Here is a 23,561-nt window from a genome sequence, read left to right as displayed (position 1 = left end):
CCATCTCTCACACGCCTTCCCAGTTCCTGCCCCAGAGCCCATCAAAGGGAGACAGCCATAAAACCAGAGCCGCTTTGCTCAGTCCCATTCCGCTCCAGGCCTTTGGATCGCTGATAAGCAAAGATTTTGCCTGACCCTGCTCTCTGCAGCTGAGCAGAACTGGGATGCCAGGAGGAGCAGAAACATGGCACAGTTGCTTCCAAAGACTCCTGGGGGAACCCAGGGAGGTGGCCAGCCTGGGGCTTAGCCCATGGTGCAGGTTCTGAGGGATGACACATATCATCATCAGACTTAGAGCTTACGTAGGGCTCTCTTATGCCCATTTCACAGATGGGGAAACAGAGGTTCAGAGAGGTGAAGTGACTTGCTATGCAGGAAGCCTGTGGCCAAGGCAGGGAGAGACCCCTCCCTCCTGATTCTCAGCCTTCCTCTCCATTCTGTCCTTGCACAGGATGAGGACGAGGAGCGGCAGCTCTTTGGAAGTCGCTGGGTGACACTGCTGGGACTGGGACGTGGTGCACGGCATGTGCTCCCGGCCGGCTGCTCTGCGTGCCTAGAATTGGGGAGTGCGTTTCATTATCTGTCCCCACGCTGGGGCTGGGAGCCTGCGAGAGGAATAAGGGTCCCCAGCCAAGAGAGAGCGAAGGCAGGTGCCAATCCATCGCAGAGCTGTCATGCATCTGGTGCCTCCTGGTTCCCTGGGGTGCTGGCCTGCAGGAGACTAGCCCCATTTCCAGAGGTGGCCTCTGGCACTCCCGGCAGGTGGGAGCACTGGAGCATTAGCCTCTTCAGCTCTGGGGCAGGGGAGATGCCTTGAGTGGCCCACTCCTCTGGCTCAGGGGGTTGCTGTCGCCAAGAGGGAGGGTGAATGCAGTCAAGGCCTGGTGGGGTGCAGGGTGCATGAGCCCCCATTCCTGCACACACAGCTCCTTCACTCCTCCTCCCCACCAGGCCTGGCCCGTCTCCGCCCACCCGCCCTGCGGGAGCAGGGGGCCCGTGTCTGTGCCGAAGCCCCTTGCAGGCACAGAGGGGCCAGCTTTGCTGCTGCTTTGAGGTGGGTGCAGACCGCCACTTACCACCCTGGGAGGGGGCAATGCCATGGAGAGCAGCTCCTCGTTTCCCCACCCTCCCCAGCCCCCACAGAGCCCCACCCCTGAGTGCTCCCCTCTGTTTCCAGGGGACACACTGCAGAGCTGGGAGGCGTTAGCATGGGGCCCAAGGACAACAGAGGCCAGCATGGCAGTCCCCTCCAGCTGGACATAGGAAGCCCCGATCCACCATTGCCCTGAGCAGTTATTTATGCTGCTAGTGCCAAGAGTGTGCAAAATGCTGCCGTTGTGATTCGGGAGCGTGTCACCCGCACTTTGCCCTGGTACGTGACTCGCCAGGCGCAGGGCAGTGGAGAACCAGGCCCAGCAAGCTCTGTCAGCAGCTAAAGAGAGGGACAGAGACCAGATGAGAACCAGCCTCTGTTCCCAATAGCTTTTAACAGGGGCAGAGCAAACTGAGAGATCGGGGCGGGGGGTGATCTGGGAGTCTGTGGCACAAACCGGGGTACAATAGCCCATACTGGCCGCTTCCAGCCCTGCAAAGAGAAGCCTGGGCCCAGAGCTCGCCCGTGGGGCTAAGCGGCGCCAGGCCGAATGCCTGGGCGTGTGTGAATAAAAAAGACAATCTGAGTTTTATTAGACAGTAGCTTCTGTGGTGCTGCCACAATTATTGTGGTAAAACTGGAGGCATTTGGGAGGGCTGGTATGTTGCTTCTACCCCAGCAGGCACCAGGCAGAGCCTCATTCATGGAGGGTTAAATGCCGGGGTGTAACAAATCGAGGGCTTTAGGTCACCATGGGGTGTATGGGGAGATATCTGGATTCGACATCTGATTCCCATCAGGAGGTGAAGTGGGGGAGGGTCCGGTTGGACCAACGAAGGAGAAAATACTAATCCTTTTATTTTTATATTATTACTTATTCATCTGGGTTGCACAGACCTAATGAAAACCAGATGTCGGAAAACAGACTCAGCCCCAAGCGGCTGGGACAAATTATCCAAAAGAAAAAAAAATTCCAGCAGAGTTTGAGTCATGTCAGAGAATCATTGCCACATTTATAACTGCTGTGGGGAGGGGGGACTGACAGCATTCAGAACGGCATGGACTCCTCCACACAGGCCCCCCCTCCCCCCACTCGCCCCCTGGTCTCCTCCTGCATTTTAGCTCACAAAATCTTCCATGCTCCAGTGCAGAAACTCAGCCATACCTGGTAACCGGGTGCTGGGCCAAAACCGGGGAAAACTTGCTGGAGAAAGGATCTGGATTCGATAGTATAACAGGTCAGAATGGGCATGCGTGGATGAGGTCCTTAAACCACGGTCAGAGGGACAATGGTAACGTTTCAAAAACAAATGTAAATTGGGATTCTCAGGGGACTGACGTGCCCATATCCCATTGGATAGAGTGCCAGACTCCCATAGGCTCCATCCCAGCCTTCCTTACTGGTATTACCGCTAGCACCTAACGTTAGTAAAACCACAGGGCATCTAAAAGACTAATACATCCTTCCCTGTTCGGGCTGTTTTCTTACTCCTTGTATTTCTCAGCTTAGACGCTAAAAATATCTAAACTTAGTCAGTTTCTCTTCCATTATACTTTCTGGTCAGTTTCATTTTCTAGTTCTCATCTTTTTGGGTTGCAAACACATCAAGGAAATGTTTATTACTTTTAAAAAAACCACCTTTGTTTCCACTCAAGTTTGTTTAGTTTCATGGAAACTTTCCTCTTGGCGATAAATTGTGGGAAAGCTTGTTTGTACCTAACCCGCATATTGGTGGTTCCTCCGCTTTCAGTGTCAGGATTTGGGCACGTATTAGAAATAAGGACACAGCAGAGGAATAAGAGAACGTGGGCAGGAATGCGTAGGACCCTCAACCAAAGGCAGAGCTGGAAACAACTAGTGTAGCCACCTACCAGAAAGAAACACTGCAGGTGTTTCAAGAGGCAGCTGCATTCAGCCTTCGGAGGATTGGCATGTGTGTCACATTATCCCCTCACACAGCCAGTGACCTCTCTATTCTGTGTGTTCACTACAGCACCATTTATCTAGAGGTCTAGAGGGACCTCTGGGAGAAGGGCGAAGTTGCCGGTGGACTTGGGAAACCCTGGCGCACGCAGATGGGACTACTGCCTGGCATCCTCTCCCAGCTAACGTGTGGCTAACCAGGGCGCTGATTAAGTGGAGTTTCATTAACTGAGGTTGGGTCGTATTCCAGGGCAGAGCAGGGGTGCAATATGGCTGAAATGCCGTGGAGATTATTATAATCCATTCAGCCACATATTAGAATTTTCTCTGGACTCTCCCCAGGTTGAACGTTACTAGGTTTAATTCAGACTGCATGGGAATGCCCAAGGCCATGCCTGCTAACTCAGCGAGTGCGCCTGTTTGTGACGTGCAGAGCAGCCACTAGCTCTGGTGGGTGCAGACGGGCTGGTCTCACCCCAGCCAGCCCAGGGGGTGAGATCTTCGCAGGAACCGGAGGCTCTGGAAGGGCTCACGGGCCCACCGCAGTGAGTGGGTAAGCTCCGAGCGCCTAGCTGAGAGCACTCAGCAAAATGTGCAGCCAGGCAGATGTGGGGGCAGCTCAGACAGACAGAAGCCCCAGTGGGGGCTGCTGCTGTAGCAGACATGCCGGGTTGACAGAGACTGTCGTTGTGGGTTCAGATGGTGGCATAATGGACCCAGACGCCATCCTTGCAACTCGCAGCGGCTCATAACAAGGTGACTTAGTGCCTGCATATGGGCAAGGACTTTCACCAACATCCACTGCGGGTGGCCACGCTGCAGGGTGCCCAGTCCAGGGGACGTAGCTACCGCAGCATCCAGCATCAGAGGCCGCTTCTGAACATGTTGGGTTGGTCCTAATGTGTATAAAGAGCTCCGGGTTCTATCAGCAACCTGTCTGCAAGAGCCAGCGGCGCCGCTGGGAAAGCCCGCGCTCCAGAGGAGGGAGGCAGCCCCCTGCAGTGTTTTTATTTTGAAAAGAAAATCTGGAATTCTTTGGTGCTTACCACGAAGGCTTCAGAAACGAACAAACGTTTGTTCCCCTCACAGTGCCGTGGGTTCTGGAGGAATTCCTAGATTCCAAGGCCAGAAGGAACCATTGTGACCGTCTAGTCTTGAGAACGTGTGTGTCAAGAAAGGGGGAAGAGGGCGTGATGGCCGTCCCGCCATGCATACCATTACGCAGGCATGTGCGCTGACATCCCCTGACACGGTACATGCACTGTACACGTGCACACACGAACACACGCACATGTGAGCCATGCAGTTACCCGCCACGCAATCCCCTCGACTTCAGTGGGGGGGCGCTAGGGCGGTGCTGGGCGCTAGCCAGACTGAATTTGGCCGCTTGTGCTAATCGGTGTGTGTGGCTGTCCTGTCTCTGCTGCTGGCTGGCACAAGGACTCGGTCACATCTGACGGTCTCCCACGCGGGGGGGAGGCTTGCCCAGTGATTCACGGCAAAGGATGAGTGCTTGAATGGCCTCGCGGGTCTGTTCCCTGGAGTAGAAGCCAAAGAGAGCGGGGAGATCTGTTTAGGGCGGCAGACAGTTTAGATGTATGTATGCGTGCTCACATGCAGATGGACTGACACTCACAGAGTATGTACACATTTGCACACTCACACTGATGTACACTTAGAGACAGATTCCTATACCCTTTTCCCCACCGAGTATCATCTTACACCAGTGATTTCAGTGGCACTAGTTGAGGAGTGAGATACTCCAGTGTGAGCAAGAGACTCATCACCTGGCCCATGGCTGTACCCATGTGCAAGCATGCTAACATACCACCTGCATTCACAGCTGCACCCCCCTCAACCCGCACAGATGTCCCCGCCCGCTTGCATTACAAACCCAACGTCTCCTTTAAACCTCCCAAGCCTCTGCAGATGACAGGTCCCTGGACGTGCCGGGACTTCTGTTGGTTCCCATCTGCCGCGGGAGGCTCTCAGCTGCTGTTTGGCTCTGTGCTGTCACTCAGGCTGGTATTTATAAATAAAGCAGGAAACGTGTGGAGCTCAGTTTTCCATGCCAGTCCTGGTTCCCAGGGACCGGTGTGGGCAGGAATGTGGCCATCGGGCAGAAGGAGGAGCAGTGCTTCACATGATCCCTCTCGCCCCTCCACACTTCCAAAAGCAGAGTGGCAAGGGGTTGGGTTGCAACTACCCAATCTGGTTCCTACCAGAGCCCCATGTCCCAGGGCCTGAAACACAGAATCAGGGCCCTCCTGACCCAGAATCTTACTGACACATACTGATTGATTTCCCCTGTTAGGGAAGCTGTTTTGGCTGCACCCATCATTCAGGCTACTCTCTGCCTTCACTTACCCTCCCCGGCCCACAGCACCAATTCTCTCCATAGCGTGGCTGGGATCAGAAAAGGGACTGTGTGAAAATGACCCCTGCTTACTCCCAGCCCTGCTCCCCCGTGCATTGGCTGATGCGTCGCTGCTCTGTGTCCTGACCGATGCATGTTCCCAGCGTCATCAGCCAGCGGGACAGACCCTGTGCAGCTGCGGAGGAGCGGTGGGGATCCCAGAGCCTGGGAGGGAGAAGAAAAACAGAGCTGAGAGATGGCCCCTTTCTGTCTCTGTCTCCGGAGGCTCCGTGCTGAGCCTCGGGAATGCTCACTCAGGGCCAGGTTTCGAACTCCTTCCCCACACTGGTGCGCATGAGGAATCCTGTCCTAGTCAATGGGATGATTCCAGAGGGAGCTCTGGATGACCTATGGGGCGCCCATCTCCGCAGCATCGGGGCACAGGGCAAATATTAAATGCAACCCACCTCGTCAAAAGCAGGCAGCACAAACCCAGTCTCCTCATGGTTCCCCAGCCCACCAGAAATAGCTCATTGACCATCCACAGCCGAACGGATAATCCACCCGATGCCATGTTGGGGAGATCAGTGCGGCTGGGTTGGATTGCAGCTGAAGCCCATGTTGAGGGAGTAGTGTAAGCAGCTGAGTAGGACGCGGGAGCTCCCAAGTGCTAATTCTGCCTCGGATGCCAATTCCCGCCCCCCACCCACAGTGTGCTTTGGTCCAGCCCTGCTCTGTGCCTCAGTTTCCCCCCTGGAAATGGAGATAATGATGCTCTGAATTTACCCGTGGCACAGGGTGCCAAGAGCCTCCGGGCTTAGCCCATCATTCACTGAACTCCAGCAGTTCAGCACCATAAGCAAAGTGCTGTGGACATCTTGCCCTACTTGCATCACAAACACACATGCTCATCTGAGCAGGTACAAACCAGGCCAGGGGTTGGGTCGGTGGGGCCAGGAACCAGCCATTTTGGAGCCACTGGGGGACTGAGCGTCATAAGATGAAAGTCCAAGCTGTGAATCCAAGTTCCTTTCCCATGGCCTGGGACTGACGGTGGTCTGGCTGATGTTCTTCAAGCTTCTCAGGTCAGATCCACCACTGGGGACAATCAACAGAACTCGACTGCAGTTAATGGACCCCACTGACTGACACCAGCTGAGGGCCTGGCCCTCTCTCCTTTGCCTTTGGAGGAAATCTGGCAATTTTCAGGCCAAACCAACATGCCCAGCCAGGTGGAGTGGGGCTAAGCGTGGGCTTTATCCAAGCAGCTGATTGCCACCCTACCAATGAAGAGGGCACTACCACTCGAGAACGACTCCCTTCCCGAAGCACTGGCTTGCAGCTCTAGGCGAGGGCCATTACAGGAGTATTGCCCACCTGATGTTTGCCTTTTCAGCACAGCCTGCATCTGTTCCCCCATCATCTCTGCCTGCCACCTCCAAATCCTCCTGCCGCTCAGACATCCGTTACCCTCCCGCTTGGGCCAGTGTCTCTGGAGTGGTGGGGCCCGGACGACCCCCTCTCCCTTGGAACCAAAGGCTGCCTTCCAACCTCACCAGATTTGCCACAGAAGCTGGAGCCTTCCCTGGCGATCATGTGAGCCCATTGTGCCCCATGGCATCCAGAGGTGAGCCAGGCACTCGGCTCCTTTCACCTGCGGTGCAGTCAGCCGTGGCAGCCTCTGTAGGCCATGGATTCAGGTGAGCAGCCCACGGGGATCGTCACCCTGAGCTGCTGTTGGCTTTAACAGGGAGGTGTGGCTCGGCTCGGGAGTGCGTGGAGGGGAAGGCTGAGTGTGACTGAGCATTGCAGGCTGAGACCCAGTTACCGTCTGCTCCAGGCAAGTTGGTGGGGCTCCTGGCACGCCGGGAGTGTGTCGTTTTGCATCCCCAAGCCCCTGGATACAACACTAACTTCGAATTTCTATGAGATCTAGCAGGGGAGACAGCAGGATTCCGGGCAGGGAGAAAGGGAGAGGCCATTCTCTGAATGAAAACGTCCATGCCTCTTGGGTGAGTGACCCCCAAACTAGCGGCGAAAACCCTCTCTCCCTTTTGTTTCCTGAATCCGAATGCCCTGTCTGCATAAACCACTGGTTTCCATCCCTGTGGGGGCATTAGAACAGCAGTTGGACATCAGCTGATCCGCGAGGGGTAATTGATTTTGCAGCCATGTCACCATTAAAGGGGATTGACTTTTAAAGGTAGGGGTGAAACGCACTGGAAAGTTATCTTTCAGCTCCTGCCAAGCACATCAGTTCTGGTAGTTCCCCAGCACCATGTGCTCTGCCGTGGCTAAAGCTGGGTCATAATTTCCACCCTAAGCCCCTTGTTTGCAGAGCTTTGTTTTTCACGAGCAGCCACAGCAATGCCCAGCCTGGCCTCCAGTTGGTTTCATTTACAACCCTGCATACAAGTGCTGCACCAGGCAGTTGCTTATTTCTGTCTAATGCTTCCCTCTTCCGTGCGGTTTGCTGAGCTGGCCTTTAATCCTGGTGAAGCGATGGCACTGGGGGCAATTTCCTGAAGGCGATGGGAGGTGGGGGCAAAAAGGGTCTTTGCATTGGTTTGCAATCACAGCCCAAGGGACGAGTCCCTGAAGTTGATTGATTGGTTCTTCCTTGCTGGCTGTGTGTGCTAATATTTAATTGCCCCACGGCAGCCCCTCTTCGAGTTCAGATGCCCTGCTTTGAAACTGCAGCAGCCCATGGGGATGCACCTGACACACGCAGGTCTTCGGCGACTGTCATGGCAGATACGCCGGGAGGCAGGACTGGCGAGGTGATTTCCAGATAAGCCCCGCGCCATGAGTTAAGACCCGGTTAATATTTTTCAAACAATGTTTGGTTTTTTTATCAATTTTTGAAAGGACCTTTTGCCAACAATGGAAATGTTTGTAAAAAATTGTCTTTTACATTTATTTCTGGGTTTTTTTCCCAGCAAAACCCCAAACTACAAATACTTCATTTTCAGTTAGGTTTTTTCTTTTCTGCGCCTTTCCCGTGGCAAAAGGGAAAGAAGCGGGGGAAAGAAACAAGAACAAAATCCAGACCCTTTTCAAATCCCAGCGTGTCTGATTTTGGGAACATTGGGAACATTGCTGAAATTGACGAAAAGGAGTTCCTGTTCCGAACCCATGGAACCACAGTGAGTTCCAAGCTTTCCGCCGGGGGGTAAAAATTCTGCTCGCTAGGGCTGGCTGAGCACTTTCCATGTCACAGCTGGTCCCGTGGGCCAGGCCCAGAGCAGGTGTGTGATCCGGAGAGCAAATACCAGCTGTGGGAGCTACCCCAGGCCTGCGTGTCTATCCCATGGACTGGGTGCCTGCCTGTGAACCAGTCACTGGGTAAATGGGGCTGGAATGCAGGACCCTCCATGAAATCTCCATGTTGGACCTGAATTCCGCTTTCCAAGCATATCCATAAGTGACACTGGCAGCTCCACTCGCCTCCCTGGAGATATTGGGACAAGGCCCCTTTCTTCAGCCAGCCCGTGGCTACCCATGCCCCCCTTGCTTCCCTGCAGGACATTACAGGGCCATGGTGCACTGGGACAAGGGAGAGGATCCGGGGCTCTAGCTGTGTACACAAGTAAGTTCTTCAGGTAGGGACCGTGTTTGTGTTTGGTCTTTGTACAACACCTGGCACCACGGGGTCCTGGGCCATGGCTGGGGCTCCCTGGCACTACCGTAATACACCTAATAACATACAGCACCTGGCACTATGGGGTCCTGGGCCATGACTGGGGCTTCCATGCTGTACCATAATACACCGAGTAATGCACAGTGCCTGGTACCACGGGATCTTGGGCCATGCCTGGGGCTCCTAGGCTGTACCATAATACACCTAATAATGCACAGCGCCTGGTACCATGGGGTCCTGGGCCATGACTGGGGCTCCCTGGCACTACCGTAATACACCTGATAAATAATACTACACTCTTGAGGAAGGTTGGCCTTGTGGTTAAGGCACCAATCTAGGACCTGGGGACCTGGGTTCAATTCCTGGCTCTATCACAGACTCCCTGGGTGACCCTGGCGAGTCGTTTAATCTTGCTGCACCTCAGTTTCCCCTCTGTGACGTGGGGAGAGTGACCCTTCCCTGCCTCACCAGGGGCTATGAAGCTACATCCGTTAAGGCTCGTGAGGGACTCAGCTGCCAAGAATGCCACTGCAATGCCTGTAAACATGGCAGTGTCCCACCTCCCTCTCCTTGGCCTCAGCCGGAGCTGCCTCCCAAAGCCCGTGTTTCTTGGCCTGCACTCAGCTGTGGACAGCAAAGGGGAGGCTGACCCGAGACTGAGGCTCCAGCGCTGGCTCCTTTCCAAAGCTCTCTTCACAACATGTAGCCCTTTGTCTGGGGGGAGCTTTCACCAGACGTAGAAACTGACCCTGCCTGAGCATGGAGGGGGAAAGCTCTGGGGGACGAGGTTTGAAGGAGGGGGTGGAGGGAGAGACGAGAGGCCTATAACAGACAAGGCATCCACTGTCTGGGAAGCTAATTACACCTCCTGGAATAGTATACGGCTGTTTGCATTTTCAAAGTTACTTCAGCAAACTTTTGGGTTAGTGTGAGGGGAGCAGGCTTGGTGTGAATGGCCGGCTCTGCCTTTCATAGAATCATAGAATAGCAGGGTTGGAAGGGACCTCAGGAGGTCATCTAGTCCAACCCCCTGCTCAAAGCAGGACCAATCCCCCAATTTTTGCCCCAGATCCCTAAATGGCCCCCTCAAGGATTGAACTCACAACCCTGGGTTTAGCAGGCCAATGTTCAAACCACTGAGCTATCCCTCCCCCTCTTTCATGTGCTCTTGGGGCTGGCTGGTCTCTTGCAGTCCCACTAAAACTGATTACGAATAAGTAATTAATAGCAGTCTCACTCGAGTGCTGGAAGAGACAGGTGGAGCTGCCATGGCTGTGAACTCTAAAGGGACTTTAGGGGTCTGGAAGAGATCCTCAGCGATTTAACTGGAGAAGAATTTCCCTCAAAAATAAATTGATGTATGTACGCGTCCATTCGCCTCAATGGCTGCGCTCTTGTCCGAGTCCGCGAACAAAAGTGCTGAGCCCAGTATCTTCCGGTGCACAAGAGCGTTTGTGTGCGTGTGCTTTCCAGTCTCTGCTGGGGCTGCTGTTACAATGCTGTTTGCATCGTTCCACGTAACTGCGTGTGTAACTCTACCGCAATTCCAGTGAGACAGGCTGGGATTCCAAAGCCCTTGGGCATGCGAGTGCCTAATTCACTTGGGTGATGCCAGAGTAGATCAGGTTGCTGTGGAAAGAACTGGTAAATTTGCATGGGCAATTACCCAACCTGCATCTGCCCAGATTTTGAGAAGCTGGCCTCTAAATAATGAGACACTGTTTCCTGGGACTTAAGGCAAAACTCTTGGTGTCAGTTTCACGTCCTGTTTGGTAGGTAGGAGGATTGAATCAGAGGTCACGGTCTGCAAGCTCCAGGCTGCTACACCAACCTTGGAAAGGGGGCAGAGCCTGCTTCTTCCCTGGGGGGGCTGGAGCTGCTGGATTGAGCATGGCATGAGGCCCATGGCTTCCCAAGCCCTCCCCACTCCCGTTGGAGAGGCTAGTGCTCGCAGCTCACTGAGCGCAAAGGCTGTCCCTGAGACGCACAGGAGAGGGCCAAGGCCCTTTTCTCCTCTCCGCACAGTCACAACCAGGGATCTTAAGTGACTTGCCCCAGATGGCGTCATCATCTGAGCTGGGACTAGAACTCAGGACCTATCAGCCCTGCGAGCAACAGCTCCATACGAAGGCTGAGGGCCGCATCATCTTGTGCTAGCGAGGCATGTCTCTTGGGTGCCTGGCAAGTGGATGATGCAGCCTCTGGCTGGGCAAGGGTCAGATGCTTCTGGCTCAGCGGCACTGGCGTACCGTGTGAGTTGCCGGGGGGCTGGCGGTGCGGTGCTGTTTCTCATGGCCATCTGTGAGCGCAAGGCACGCATTGCATGCCCCAAGCTGTCTGTGCCCATGGGACGATCCCGTCTGGCTTGTGAATGCGCCCGCCGGGCACCATTTTGTAGAATAAGAGGGTGTCCTCCGCGCAGCGTGATCTCACCCGCACTGTACGTGCGAGGCCGTGCTGCATGGAGGCGGCCATTTTGCACGCGGGTGTAGAATCAAAGGCCCACCATGGCCTGGCAATCACAGCCTCCTGCTGCTGTAGGCCTGGCACCATCTCAGGTTGTGCCAGTGTAACCCGCACACCTCCTGGGGGTGGTGTCCTGTCCCATCTAGAGGCCACTTAAAGAGAGAGATCGAATGAGTCTGCTCTACAGCCTTGGCTACCAGCTAGTTGGCTTTTAGCTTATGCAGTAGAGGCTCATGCACTAAGCTCCAGGGGTCCCAGGTTCGATCCCGCCCACCGACGACCGGGGTCCGTTGGTGTTACACCAGCATGTGGCTGCGGTGGCTGGTATTTGGCAAGGGCAGGTTGATGAAGGCAGGGGCACAGCTTGCCTCATCTTGTGCGCAGAGGATGAGAGGGGCAGCGAGGCTAATTGGTGTTGTTGGAACAGCCTCCCTGTGGGCCGCCCTTCCCTCGGGAGGCTGCTAAGCGCTTTCCTGCACCTTGGAGGAAGTGAGGAGCTTGGCACGAGCGCACCCTGGTTGTGTGGCCCCTCCCCACTACAGAGATCTGCCTGCTCTGAGCACCAAAGAGCTACAGTTTGCCATGCCGGACGCCCCGTTTCCTGCAGAACCTGGGTAGCTCGTCTATAAAACCCTGTTCTCCTCACATTTAAGCCCAGCCCCGGCTTTGGCCACTGTGCAAGCCCCGATAACATCTTGCTCTGGATAAGACCAGGCTTTATTTAGCCTGGACAATGTACTTGCGCAGGGTTCAATTAATCTTACAACAGTTGCAGTGGATTAAGAATGCACATTAGATTAGTTTATCAGCGGTGCCTGCATGTGAATAAGCCCCCGAGTTCTCCTGATCCTATAAAGGCAGTGACACCTCTAGGAAACGCTTGTCAGCCTCTAGCGAGAGGGACGCTTTCCTTCTTTGGTTCTCACCAGAGCTCCAGCCGAGCCGCCAGACACAAGGCACTTTGACAGACCACTGCAGCTGCCACCACACTTGTGCCAGGCCATCAAACCCTAGTGCATCCTCTCTAACGGCAGAGAGAGAGAGAGAGAGAAATGGACGTGGCAGCAGCTGATCTCAGTAGCAGGTGCTCTCACTTAAGCTTGTTTAGCAGTTGTCCTGTTTACTTGCTTCGTCTCTTCCCTGCCCCCCCTCCCCAGGCCCAGCCATGTCCCCATGCCACTCCAAAGCCTCCTCTGAACTGTGCCATGGCTGAGTTCCAGGAAAACCGCAGCCCTGTCGAGATGCTGAGAAAGACAGCTTGAGGGATGTGGCGTGCACAGCCGTGCAGTCCTGCTCTGGGCACCTGGGGTGATACGCTGCATTAGCCCCCTGCCCGCCACAGGGGATTGTTGTGGGATTCACCTCCTTGGAGCTGCGTCTGGGGAATAGGGCCGCCCCCTTCTGTCTCACGCTCCAGGATTTGCAGTGGGTCAGGGTCATCCCTCTTCCTGGCTTAGGGGACTCCTTTTCCACAGCTTGCCCCCCACCGCCCCGGCTGGGTCACTCTGGTTTCCTCATTCCAGAGTATCAGCGTCTCACTGGACGATCTGACCCGGGCAATCTTCCCTTCTACTGCTGGTTGGGGAACGCGACCCACTTTGCTCCAGGGCTCAGCTCAGGGAACCCTACAACCGGCAGCCAGGGTCTCCTCCATCCCAAACCTCCCTGCTATTTCTCTGGTCTGCTTCCTACTCTGTCTTTATCAGACTCCCTGCTCTACCATCTGGCTGGTACACCCCTCCCTGAGAGCTAGGAGCCCAAAGCTTCTCCTTCTTTCCTCTCAAAGCCCTCTTCCTGGCTTTATACCAGCCCTCCTTGCTCCTGTCCAGCTGGGCTCCATCCTCCCTCCCTTGTTCTCCCTCAGGTGTTGCCTGTCAGGTTAATTGGCTCCTTCGGAGCCTCATTAACCAGACATGCCAAACCCGCGAAAAAACCACAGAAAGTGGGCTTGTTTTTGGCTTCATTGGCTTGCGAGTTGCTTGTTGGCTAGTTTTTGGCTTGTAGCTTGTTGTTTGTTTGGCTTGCAGCTTGTTGCTTCTTTTTTTTGATCAGCTCCCGGCAAACAGGGGCAAGGGGGGAGAGAGTCAGGGGTGCACAGCGGGCCCACCACAGGCCCAGACTGCACGCCAGGGGGATCTAGTCACACGGAGTCTTGGGGTTCTTAGGGATTGGCTTGTTTTGGCCTTGTTTTGAAATGGGATTCGCTTGGTTTTTGGCTTATTGCGAAAGTCAGGGTGCTTATTTACCGCGCGAAAGTTGGCAACGGTGTCATTAGCCCTTTCCGGGCTACTGCCGGGGGGGGGGGCGGTGAACACCCCATCACAAGGATATTCCCTGGTAACAGCTCACAGGGATCCCAGGGACAAGGAATTCTCTAATCACTCCCTGGTTACAGATTATCTCTGACCTTCAAACACAACTAGTTTTAGGCAGCTGGGTGGGGGCGCACTGGCGGTTGGAATTTGTCAAATACACCTGTGCCCCGACCCCCACTGACCGTCTCAACATTAGATACTTAAAACAGGGACGTTTCACATTGGGCTATCGGCTTTCAACTTTTTTTTTTAATTGTCTATTATAACTTCTGGTATAACATCAAATAAAAGAAAACAACTTGCAAAATGCAAAATCATTTTAAAACTAACCACGGAAACGCTCCGTTCGGCAAGCGCCATGTTGAATGGCTTTGTTAAAAACCAACACTGCTGCTCTGCATTAGAGACGTCAAATGGGGCAATGCTTCGGTTCGCTTGTTTTTTGTTTCCGTGACGAAATTTTGTCAGAATCGACAAAGTTTCAATTTCCAGGCATTTTCTGAGGATGGAAACCCGTTGTGTTGGAAAACTTTCCACCAGCTCTGTCGCTATGGCTTTGTAGGCCAAGCGAGAGGTGGGAGGGGCAGGGAATTTTATTCCCAATGATCCAGAGAAGGGTTTATTTCCAGTAAAGGCGTCGGGCTTCAGGCAGTGTGGCCGGTTCTCGCAGTGTTATTGTGACTATCGTGAGTCAAGTTGTTTTCTTAAAGCCCCACTAGTCTCATCCTGGCATGATGTCACAATCTCAGCTCTTTTTAAAAAAAGGTAAAATTTCCCTCTCCTGGTTTTGGAGAAAAGCCAGAAAACGTGTCCTGAGGGCTAAAGGCTCAGAAACCACGAGGCAAAGAAAGGGAACCTCAAAGAAAGAAAGAAAGGGAACCTTTATTAGGTCTTTTAAATCCCCTGATGTTTTGGGGTTTGACTGGGGATTTCTGAGCGTTTGAGGTCAATGACGCGTGAACGGATGCTCTCAAGGCACCCGGGGAACTGCCCTGGTTGCTGTATATATGTGAGCTGCTGCCTGCAGCATGGACCCTAAAGCCCAATTTACTATCTGTGAATAATCACGGCCTGACAGCGCGATTCCTGGAACTCCACACACAATTCCTGGGAAATGACGAGGCATTCCAGCCGGCGACCCAGGGAGAATTCCGATTCCTTCCAAACTGGCAGATAACCAGCAGGGAGATTGCGCCGACGGTGTGCGCCACGGCGGAGAGGGGTTCTCAGGGACGAGCGCCAAGATGACAGCGTGCTGTGTGCAGGCGTGACACATATCTAGAGCAGTCTCTGTGTGTCGGGTGCGTGTGTACAGAGCGTGTTGTGTGTGCATGCGTGTCTGTGCAGATGCCATATTACGCGCCTGGATGTGTGGACTGTGCATTAGTATGTATGCGGGAAGACGTGCGCATGGTGCAGGATTTCCGGGGTGGGTGGATGGCTATATGACCCAGTGTTGTGTGGCTGGAGGAATATGTTTATCCTACAGTGCTGTGCGTATGTACAATATGTTGGTGGCAGAGGGCTGGCTGGGCAAGAGAGGATGGCCTTGTGACTGAAGGCAGTCATGGAGACTCAGGAGCTCTGGGTTCAGTTCCCAGGCCTACCCCAGACCTCCTGGGTACCAGGGGCACGTCCCCTCAGGCTGAACGCACCGCTGGAGTTAGACCCCAGCCCCAACTTGGGGAACACCACGATGCACGAAATACCTGCGGAAACCCTGGAAGCACCTAAAGTCGTTGGGTGCCAATGGCACTGCCTCAGGGCCCACGCACTGGGGCTGTCCAGATGCCCATCTTCCGCCTGAGCCCCCAAGCGATCCACAGAGCAGGGGCAGAGAGGCCTTTGGTTGCCTAACCCGCCTGAGAATCCTGCTCCGCTAAGCATGCGCAGAGGCTGCCTATCGGCTCAGCGAGTTTGCACAAGGCGGCCGGAGGAGGAGGACCACAGCCTCCCATGGAACTTTTAGCCCAGTGGTTCTAACTCATCTGGGAGACGGGAGAGTAGCTGGTTCAAATCCTCCCTCCACCTAACGGGGATTTGAATGGGGAGTGAGTGCCCTGACCCTGGGGCATGGGACAGTCTGATGTCAGGCCCCGATCCCTCCCCTTGAAGCTGTTATCCTGCAGCCAAATAACGAATGAGCCCCTGGAGCAGGGGCTGGCTCCCGCGTCCCCCCCATCCCGGTAAGTGTGCCAACCACCAGGCAGCAGAGTCATGTGCGTGCTGGTGGGCTCGCTTGCCCACTCTCTTGTCCCAACGACGCTTTGCGAGCCAGTGTGCACAAGCGTGACTGCGTCGCCGGGCGGTTAGGGCACCCGCCCAGGACTGGGGAGGCCAGGAGCCTGTTCCATGGAGTCTTTCATTATTTATCCCCAGCGCTACGGCTTCAAACAGGAGTGACGGAGGGAGCACCATAGCAGAACTGCCCAATGGTTAGAGCACTCGCCTGAGAGGCGGCAAATCCCTTCTCCTCCTTTGGGGGAGGGGCACTTGAGCGGGGGGGGGTCTCCCATTTCCCAGATCAGTACCTTCATCACTGAGCTAAATGTTATGAGGGAGATCCGTCCTCGGAGCTAGACACCTCCCTGCAGCCTGGACCTCAGTGCCTGCCTCTGAGAGCGCGGTGGGACTGCGCGCCAACCCCGGCTGGCATCTTCCCTTGGCTAGCGTCGGCGGCTCCCCCCCAGTGCGCTGGCTTTTGTGAATCGCATCCCCAGGGGCCCATCTCTCCCCAGCTATCTGCCTGCCTAGATCCTTCTGAGCTCTCTGCCCTTCGTTTCTCTGCCACGCCCGGCTGCTGTGAGGCTGAGCTCATGGATGGCCAGGGGCTCAGGTACAAGAAAGCTGAGCCCCCAAGACCAGGGTATAGCTAAGACACGGCCCTCCATGGCTCTGTGTAGGACCCGGTGATAATGCATCTGCCCAGGAGCCCGAGCGTGTTCACTGCTCACTGGGTGAAATTGCATTTTCCCTCTGGGGCAGGAAGGGCACCAGTCAGGCCTGACCCCTGTAGACTTCTCCTCCCGCCCTGCATCCACTGCGTCCCTGCTGCCGTGAACAGGAAGGGATGCCCTGGAGAGCCGTCCTCCTTGCCCGCTCCGTGATCTGAGTCTCGCCCTGCTCAGGAAGGATGGGTGGGGTGCCCCAGACAGAGTTAGGCGCAAACGTGCTCCCATCCCGGCCCTGAAACGCCAGCTTTTGAGGTTGTGGGAACTCGTAAAGCTCCTCTCCCTGCCATAGGGAGGAGAGGCGAAACACGTATGTTTCGATTGGCATCAATGCAAAGAGGTCTGTGTGGCTGCCACCTCCTGTGGGGGCCTGACCCAAAGACCACTGCAGACAAGGGCAAGATGCCCACTGACTCCAGTGGGCGTTAGGTCTGCGCCAGGGTGAGGGAAGGATCAGCAGGCTGGGTTTAGCTGGTGCCGCCTCCCTGGCCATGTGGCCCGGCGACCCCAATCCACTGCACTCACCTGTCTCTCTCTCTCTGCGTCTGTGCCCCTTGCAGGTAGTGCAGAGAAGAATAAGGCAGCCACGATGCCTGACTCACCAGCCGACGTGAAGACTCAGTCCAGATCGACACCCCCCAACATGCCTCCTCCACCGCCAGCCGTCACGCAGGGAGCCACGCGGCACCCCTCCTTCACGCCAAACACCAGTGAGTAGCCGGGGCAGCCAGGGCTGGGGTGATGGGAGGGGCTGGGATGCAGTGAGCAGACTCGGGGCTGGATCCTGTCGTGCTGACGGAAATGTCACCTGGAAAGGGTACTCCCTGAGAGGGCTCTGTGCCCTGTGCCACCGGGCAGCGTATGGGCCCTGTTACAGTTACCCCTGGGCAGGAGTGCCATGCGGAGGGGAAGGACAGGGAGCATCTTCCCCCTATCTCTGCCCCAACATTCTCCTGCAGAAGCCAGCCACACATCCCTGGCTTGTGCCCGCATCCCTGGCTTGTGCCACGCGTCCCTGGCTTGTGCCCGCATGGCACCAAGCAGGGCTCAGCTGGTGCTGCTGTGCGCATTGCCCACCTCCCAGGGGCAGGCTGGGGCGTGGCCAGCACCGCAGCCAATGCTCTCGATGAGCACAAGCCCGTAGGCAGACCTAACACCTGTCCTCCACCACCGCCCTTGCTCTCCCCTGGGGCTCTCAAAGCTGGGATGCACCCCTGCTGTATTAGCCTCGGGCCACAGGCTCAGCGTTTGCCGTACTGTGGAGAGAGAGTAACTGCCCTCACCCTGGAATGGGTGTTTGTGTTCCTTATTTATTTGCATCTCTAAAAAGGACACAAAGCACCTGCCCTTCCCGGTGCCTTCGTGCTCAAAGTGCTCCCTGCGGTTAGGGAAGTGTGATTATTCCTGTGTCATAGAGGGGGAAACTGAGGCACAAGGAGGGGGTGCGGGTGACTTGTCCAAGGTCATCCACTGAGTCAATGTCCTGACTGCCAGTGCCCGCCCCTGGAGACAACCCTCTCTCCAATACAGAAACAACTGGAACCGGTTGGGAAATTATGACTATTTTCTGTGCAAATCTGGGGAAGAAACAACACCTCTGGGGAGGGGTTTTTGTTGTCATTTTTTGGGGCGGGAGGGAATCAGTTTTTCAACCAAAAAGCAAAAAAGCAACCAGCGCTCTGTTGTCCTCACTTCTTCTGCTGAAAAAAAGCTGAAAATTTCCTGAGACACAAAAATTTCCCACCAAACATTTTGTTTAGAAAAAAAGGCCAAATTTTTGTCAGCAGCAAAAAAATTATGGATGCAAAATGTCAAGCAACTCTAGGAAGAACTGGGGAGGAGGGGGAGGGCCGAGAACCCCAGGCTGGAAAGCAACAAACAAAGGGGAACTCCCATCTGGTGCCAAGTCACTGCGGCACTGGGCTGGACTTAGCAATGCCAGAATCCAGGCTGTAATGAGCTGTTGATGCTGGTTTAACCCTGTGCTCCCCTATGGCCTGTGTCCATCAAGTCATTGCGGTGGGATCCGGGATTACCTTATCACTGGCTGCCAGTTGCAGGCTACGGGCATTGATGTGTTCTCTACTTTCTCTGGTGGGATAAGGGGACCCACACCAATTTAATTTCTACAGTGTTGTCGCCCGTTTCATTCCTCTCCTATCACCAGGCACAGAGCAGCTGGGGCCTTGATAGGTTGTCTTGGATCTCATCCACCTCCTTTCTCCTAAGACTTTGCAGCCTCCTTCGTCTCTTTTCAGACGAATGGAGCTGTCACACAGCACAGCACTGGGACTGCCAGGAGCACATGCCGCAGGGGCACTCCCTCGCATGCCAGCGTTCCCTGTTGCATAGTTAAGCTTCACTCCGAAGGCTTGGGACAATCTCCTCCCAGGAGGGCATGGAAAGCTAGACGTCAGGCCAGCATGGCAGGCGAGTGACCCAGAGAAAACCTGTCCCCTAGAGGGCATAGCCACAGACGGGCGTGATTGGGGCAGGCTGTGTGGAGCCGGTCCCATGGCGAAGGAAGGAACAGGAGCAGTTGTCCTGCCAGTGACGGGGAGCCATCAGGATCTGTTCCAGGTGGATCTACCAGTGACCATCACTGCTGACAATGTTACATGGTGCAAACAATGGGGCCAGCCCTGAATGGTGCTGAGCACTTGCAGCTTCCATTGGCTTTAGTGGGAACTGCTTGCTCCTCTCGGTGCAAACCCTGTCCGGGTGTTCGTGGCGGACTCCTCCTTCCATCACTGTCCTGAGAAGAAAGAAGAACCTGAACTGGATTCCTGCTTGCAAGGAGTGCTGGGAACAGCCTGGGGTGCTGGGCCTGGGATGGATTTAACTCTGTGCTCCCCAATGGCCTGTCATCTATCTACCAAGCTAGCAAGCCCCATATACATCTCCTAGCTAGCTACTTCTTCCATGACCCTTATCCACATAGTATCTGAGCACCTGGATCTGTCTGTATCTCCAGGCAGGCAGTGACAATATGTGTTGGAACCCTGATGTGCCAGTGTAACACAACAGGATGTGGGGTTCCTTGATGTGTGAATGGCACTGCACCATAGTGTGTAATGGGAGACAGTGCATAGAGCACTGGACTGCAAGGCAGGAGACCTGGGAGCTATTCTCGGCTCTGCCACTGGTCTACTGGGCGACCTTGGGCAAGTCACTTCCCCCCCCCCATGGCTCAGTTTTCCCATCTATAAAGTGGGGATAATGATACTGATCCTCTTGGTAAAGCCAAGGTTGTTGTGGGGGGTTGTAGTACTGCTACCCTTACTTCTGTGCTGCTGCTGTCAGGGCTCAGCCTTCAGAGCTGGACGCCCGGTCAACAGCCACCGCTCTCCGGACCCCCAGCTCTGAAGGCATTGAAATAAGGCTGGTCATAGGCTCATAGACTCATAGACTTTAAGGTCAGAAGGGACCATTATGATCATCTAGTCTGACCTCCTGCACAACGCAGGCCACAGAATCTGACCCACCCACTCCTGCGAAAAACCTCTCACCTACGTCTGAGCGACTGAAGTCCTCAAATCGTGGTTTAAAGACTTCGAGGTGCAGAGAATCCTCCAGCAAGTGACCCATGCCCCACGCTGTAGAGGAAGGCGAAAACCCCCAGGGCCTCTGCCAATCTGCCCTGGAGGAAAATTCCTTCCCGTCCCCAAATATGGCGATCAGCTAAACCCTGAGCATGTGGGCAAGACTCACCAGCCAGACACCCAGGAAAGAATTTTCTGTCGTAACTCAGATCCCAACCCATCTAACATCCCATCACAGGCCATTGGGCATCTTTACCGCTAATAGTCAAAGATCAATTAAATGCCAAAATTAGGCTATCCCATCATACCATCCCCTCCATAAACTTATCAAGCTTAGTTTTGAAGCCAGATATGTCTTTTGCCCCCACTGCTCCCCTTGGAAGGTTGTTCCAGAACTTCACTCCTCTGATGGTTAGAAACCTTCGTCTAATTTCAAGTCTAAACTTCCTGATGGCCAGTTTATATCCATTTGTTCTTGTATCAACATTGGTACTGAGCTTAAATAATTCTTCTCCCTCTGTGGTATTTATCCCTCTGATATATTTATAGATAATAATCATATCTCCCCTCAGCCTTCTTTTAGTCAGCCTTCTTTTAGCGGGGCTAAACAAGCCAAGCTCCTTGAGTCTCCTTTCATGAGACAGGTTTTCCATTCCTCGGATCATCCTAGTAACCCTTCTCTGTACCTGTTCCAGTTTGAATTCATCTTTCTTAAACATGGGAGACCAGAACTGCACACAGTGTTCCAGGTGAGGTCTCACCAGTGCCTTGTATAACGGAGCTAACACCTCCTTATCTCGACTGGAAATACCTCACCTGATGCATCCCAAGACCCCATTAGCTTTTTTCACAGCCATATCATATTGGCGGCTCATAGTCATCCTGTGATCAACCAGTACTCTGAGGTCCTTCTCCTCCTCTGTTACTTCCAACTGATGAGCCAGTTTATAACAAAAATTCTTGTTATTAATCCCTAAATGCCTGACTTCGCACTTTTCACTATTAAATTTCATCCTATTACTATTACTCCAGTTTACAAGGTCATCCAGATCTTCCTGTATGATATCCCGGTCCTTCTCTATATTGGCAATACCTCCCAGCTTCGTGTCATCCGCCAACTTTATTAGCACTCTCCCACTTTTTGTGCCAAGGTCAGTAATAAAAAGATGGAATAAGATTGGTTCCAAAACCGATCCCTGGGGAACTCCACTAGTAACCTCCTTCCAGCCTGACAGTTCACCCTTCAGTGTGACCCGCTGTAGTCTCCCCTTTAACCAGTTCCTTATCCACCTTTCAATTTTCATATTGATCCCCATCTTTTCCAATTTAGCTAGGAATTCCCCATATCAAACTCCTTACTGAAATCGAGGTAAATTAGATCCACTGCGTTTCCTTTGTCTAAAAAATCTGTTACCTTCTCAAAGAAGGAGATCAGGTTGGTTTGACACGATCAACCTTTTGTAAAACCATGTTGTATTTTGTCCCAATTACCATTGACCTCAATGTCCTTAACTACTTTCTCCTTCAAAACTTTTTCCAAGACCTTGCATGCTACAGATGTCAAACTAACAGGCCTGTAGTTACCCGGATTACCCGTAATACCGCAACCCCCCTAAAATAATCTTGTGACTCCCCCTTTTGAGCCAGAGCCCCCAATTTGTGAAACGCTGGTCTCCACTGTGAACTCTGTATAGTACAGGGTAAAAGCACACAAAAGACCAGATTTCTCAGGGGAAGACCAGATTTCACGGTCCGGGATGCATTTTTCATGACCGTGAATTTGGCAGGGCCCTAATTATTGCACTGCAGTAATTCGAGTGCTCCAGATCTCTCCTCTGCCATAGTCGGATGGTGTTAAAGGAGAAGGCACATAATCTGGTTGCACACAGACCCACATTCTGTCACATCCCCGACAGAGCGCAGGTGTCAGAGTGCACAGACAGCGACTGATGGGCTAGGGAATTGCTCCAGGAACGCTCCCAGGGGACCTCCTCCTCCTGAGCTAAACCACGAAGCTGGGAGGCTCTGGTGCTCAAAAAGGGCTTTGTGCAGTGTCTCTGCAACACACCTGAGTCCCCCCACCCCCTGCCCCAGCCCCACTATCCGCCTTCCCCCCTTCCATTCGCAGGTTCCGCAGGATCAGTCATCTGGCGTGACTAGTCCCGGCAGCCCTGCCCTGCCCCTTTTCGGCAGAGGTTCTCCACTGAGTTTGGATCACTTGCTGCAGCCACCCTCCTCACTGTAGTAAGCCGGGAAGGCTGGGGATTGGTGTGCACCAGCTGCAGGCTGTGTCTGGCAATGTCCTGGGGCACGCTGCAGAAGCCAGTCACATATACATGGTACAGCCTGCTCCAGGCTGCTCCAGAGACACAGACGGAGGAGACGCAGCGGGATGGGCTGGCAGACACAGAGGAGCCCCTTGCAAACAGATCAGGTTGGCCTCAGTGCGCTGGAGGCCACTTTCTCTAGCCCCCTCAGACAGCGGGAACAAGAGGGGACGTTAGGGGCTGGGGCTGGGCCTCGATCACTTTGGAAATGTAAAACTATGGGGCCGAATTCATTCACCCTCACTAGCCCAGGGAGGAGCACGTGGCATCTCCTTGCTGTGCTCACAGGCGGGTGGCAGGAGCGTCCCCCGGCATTCTGCTAGGGGAGAGGGCTTTCAGTCCCTGGGGAAATCCTCCAGCAGCCACTCCGGGCCACCCGGGATTCCCTGGCCAGCACCACCTGCTTTGGGGGCTTGCACCGCCCAGCAGTGGAGCCCCCAGTGGAGGGAGAGGAGCTTGCAGGCACCTTGCCACACTTTATTTGCCCCCTTGTGCAAATGAGCAAGACAAAGTGGGGGAGGGTGAGATGATATCTTTTACTGGACCAACTTGTGCTGGGGAGAGAGACCAGCTTTGGAGCTGCACAGAGCTGTTCTTCCGGTCCAATGCAGCTACATCACTGCCAACAACCGTTCTACAGACGACAGATCCAATGGCCCACGAGGAACTATACTAATGTGAGTGTGTGTGTGTAGCCTCCACACTGGCGTAGCTGTTGCTCTGTGAAATAGTTGGTCTAGATCTGTAAGAGACTCCCCTTCCCACCCCAGCAGAGAGCCTTGCCTCGTGACCAGCGAGAACAGCTTCTTGCTGATAAATTCTAAGAGCAAAACAAAAAACAAACCCACCAACGCCTTTGACAACTGCTTAGCCTTCGAACTGCAAAGCTGCTCCATCTGCTCTGCTCAAGGGAATCCAGGCAAGGCCCAATCTCTTTAAGGTGCATT

At 54.2% G+C, this 23,561-nt stretch overlaps 1 protein-coding gene across 11 annotated transcripts in view; it reads left to right on the top strand.

Annotated features, from left to right (window-relative positions):
• CBFA2T3 (CBFA2/RUNX1 partner transcriptional co-repressor 3) overlaps positions 1-23,561 on the top strand; it is a 109,950-nt gene that overhangs the window by 59,591 nt on the left and 26,798 nt on the right. For all 11 annotated transcript variants that reach the window (XM_074968929.1, XM_074968933.1, XM_074968937.1 and 8 more), the window contains one exon: positions 17,306-17,455. In XM_074968929.1, the coding sequence (XP_074825030.1) occupies positions 17,306-17,455 (150 nt within the window). The remainder of the gene's footprint in view (positions 1-17,305; positions 17,456-23,561) is intronic.

This window comes from Natator depressus, chromosome 12 (genome assembly GCF_965152275.1).
Source record: "Natator depressus isolate rNatDep1 chromosome 12, rNatDep2.hap1, whole genome shotgun sequence".
Taxonomy (NCBI): Eukaryota; Metazoa; Chordata; order Testudines; family Cheloniidae; genus Natator; species Natator depressus.
This window is presented reverse-complemented; position numbering and strand designations above follow the sequence as displayed.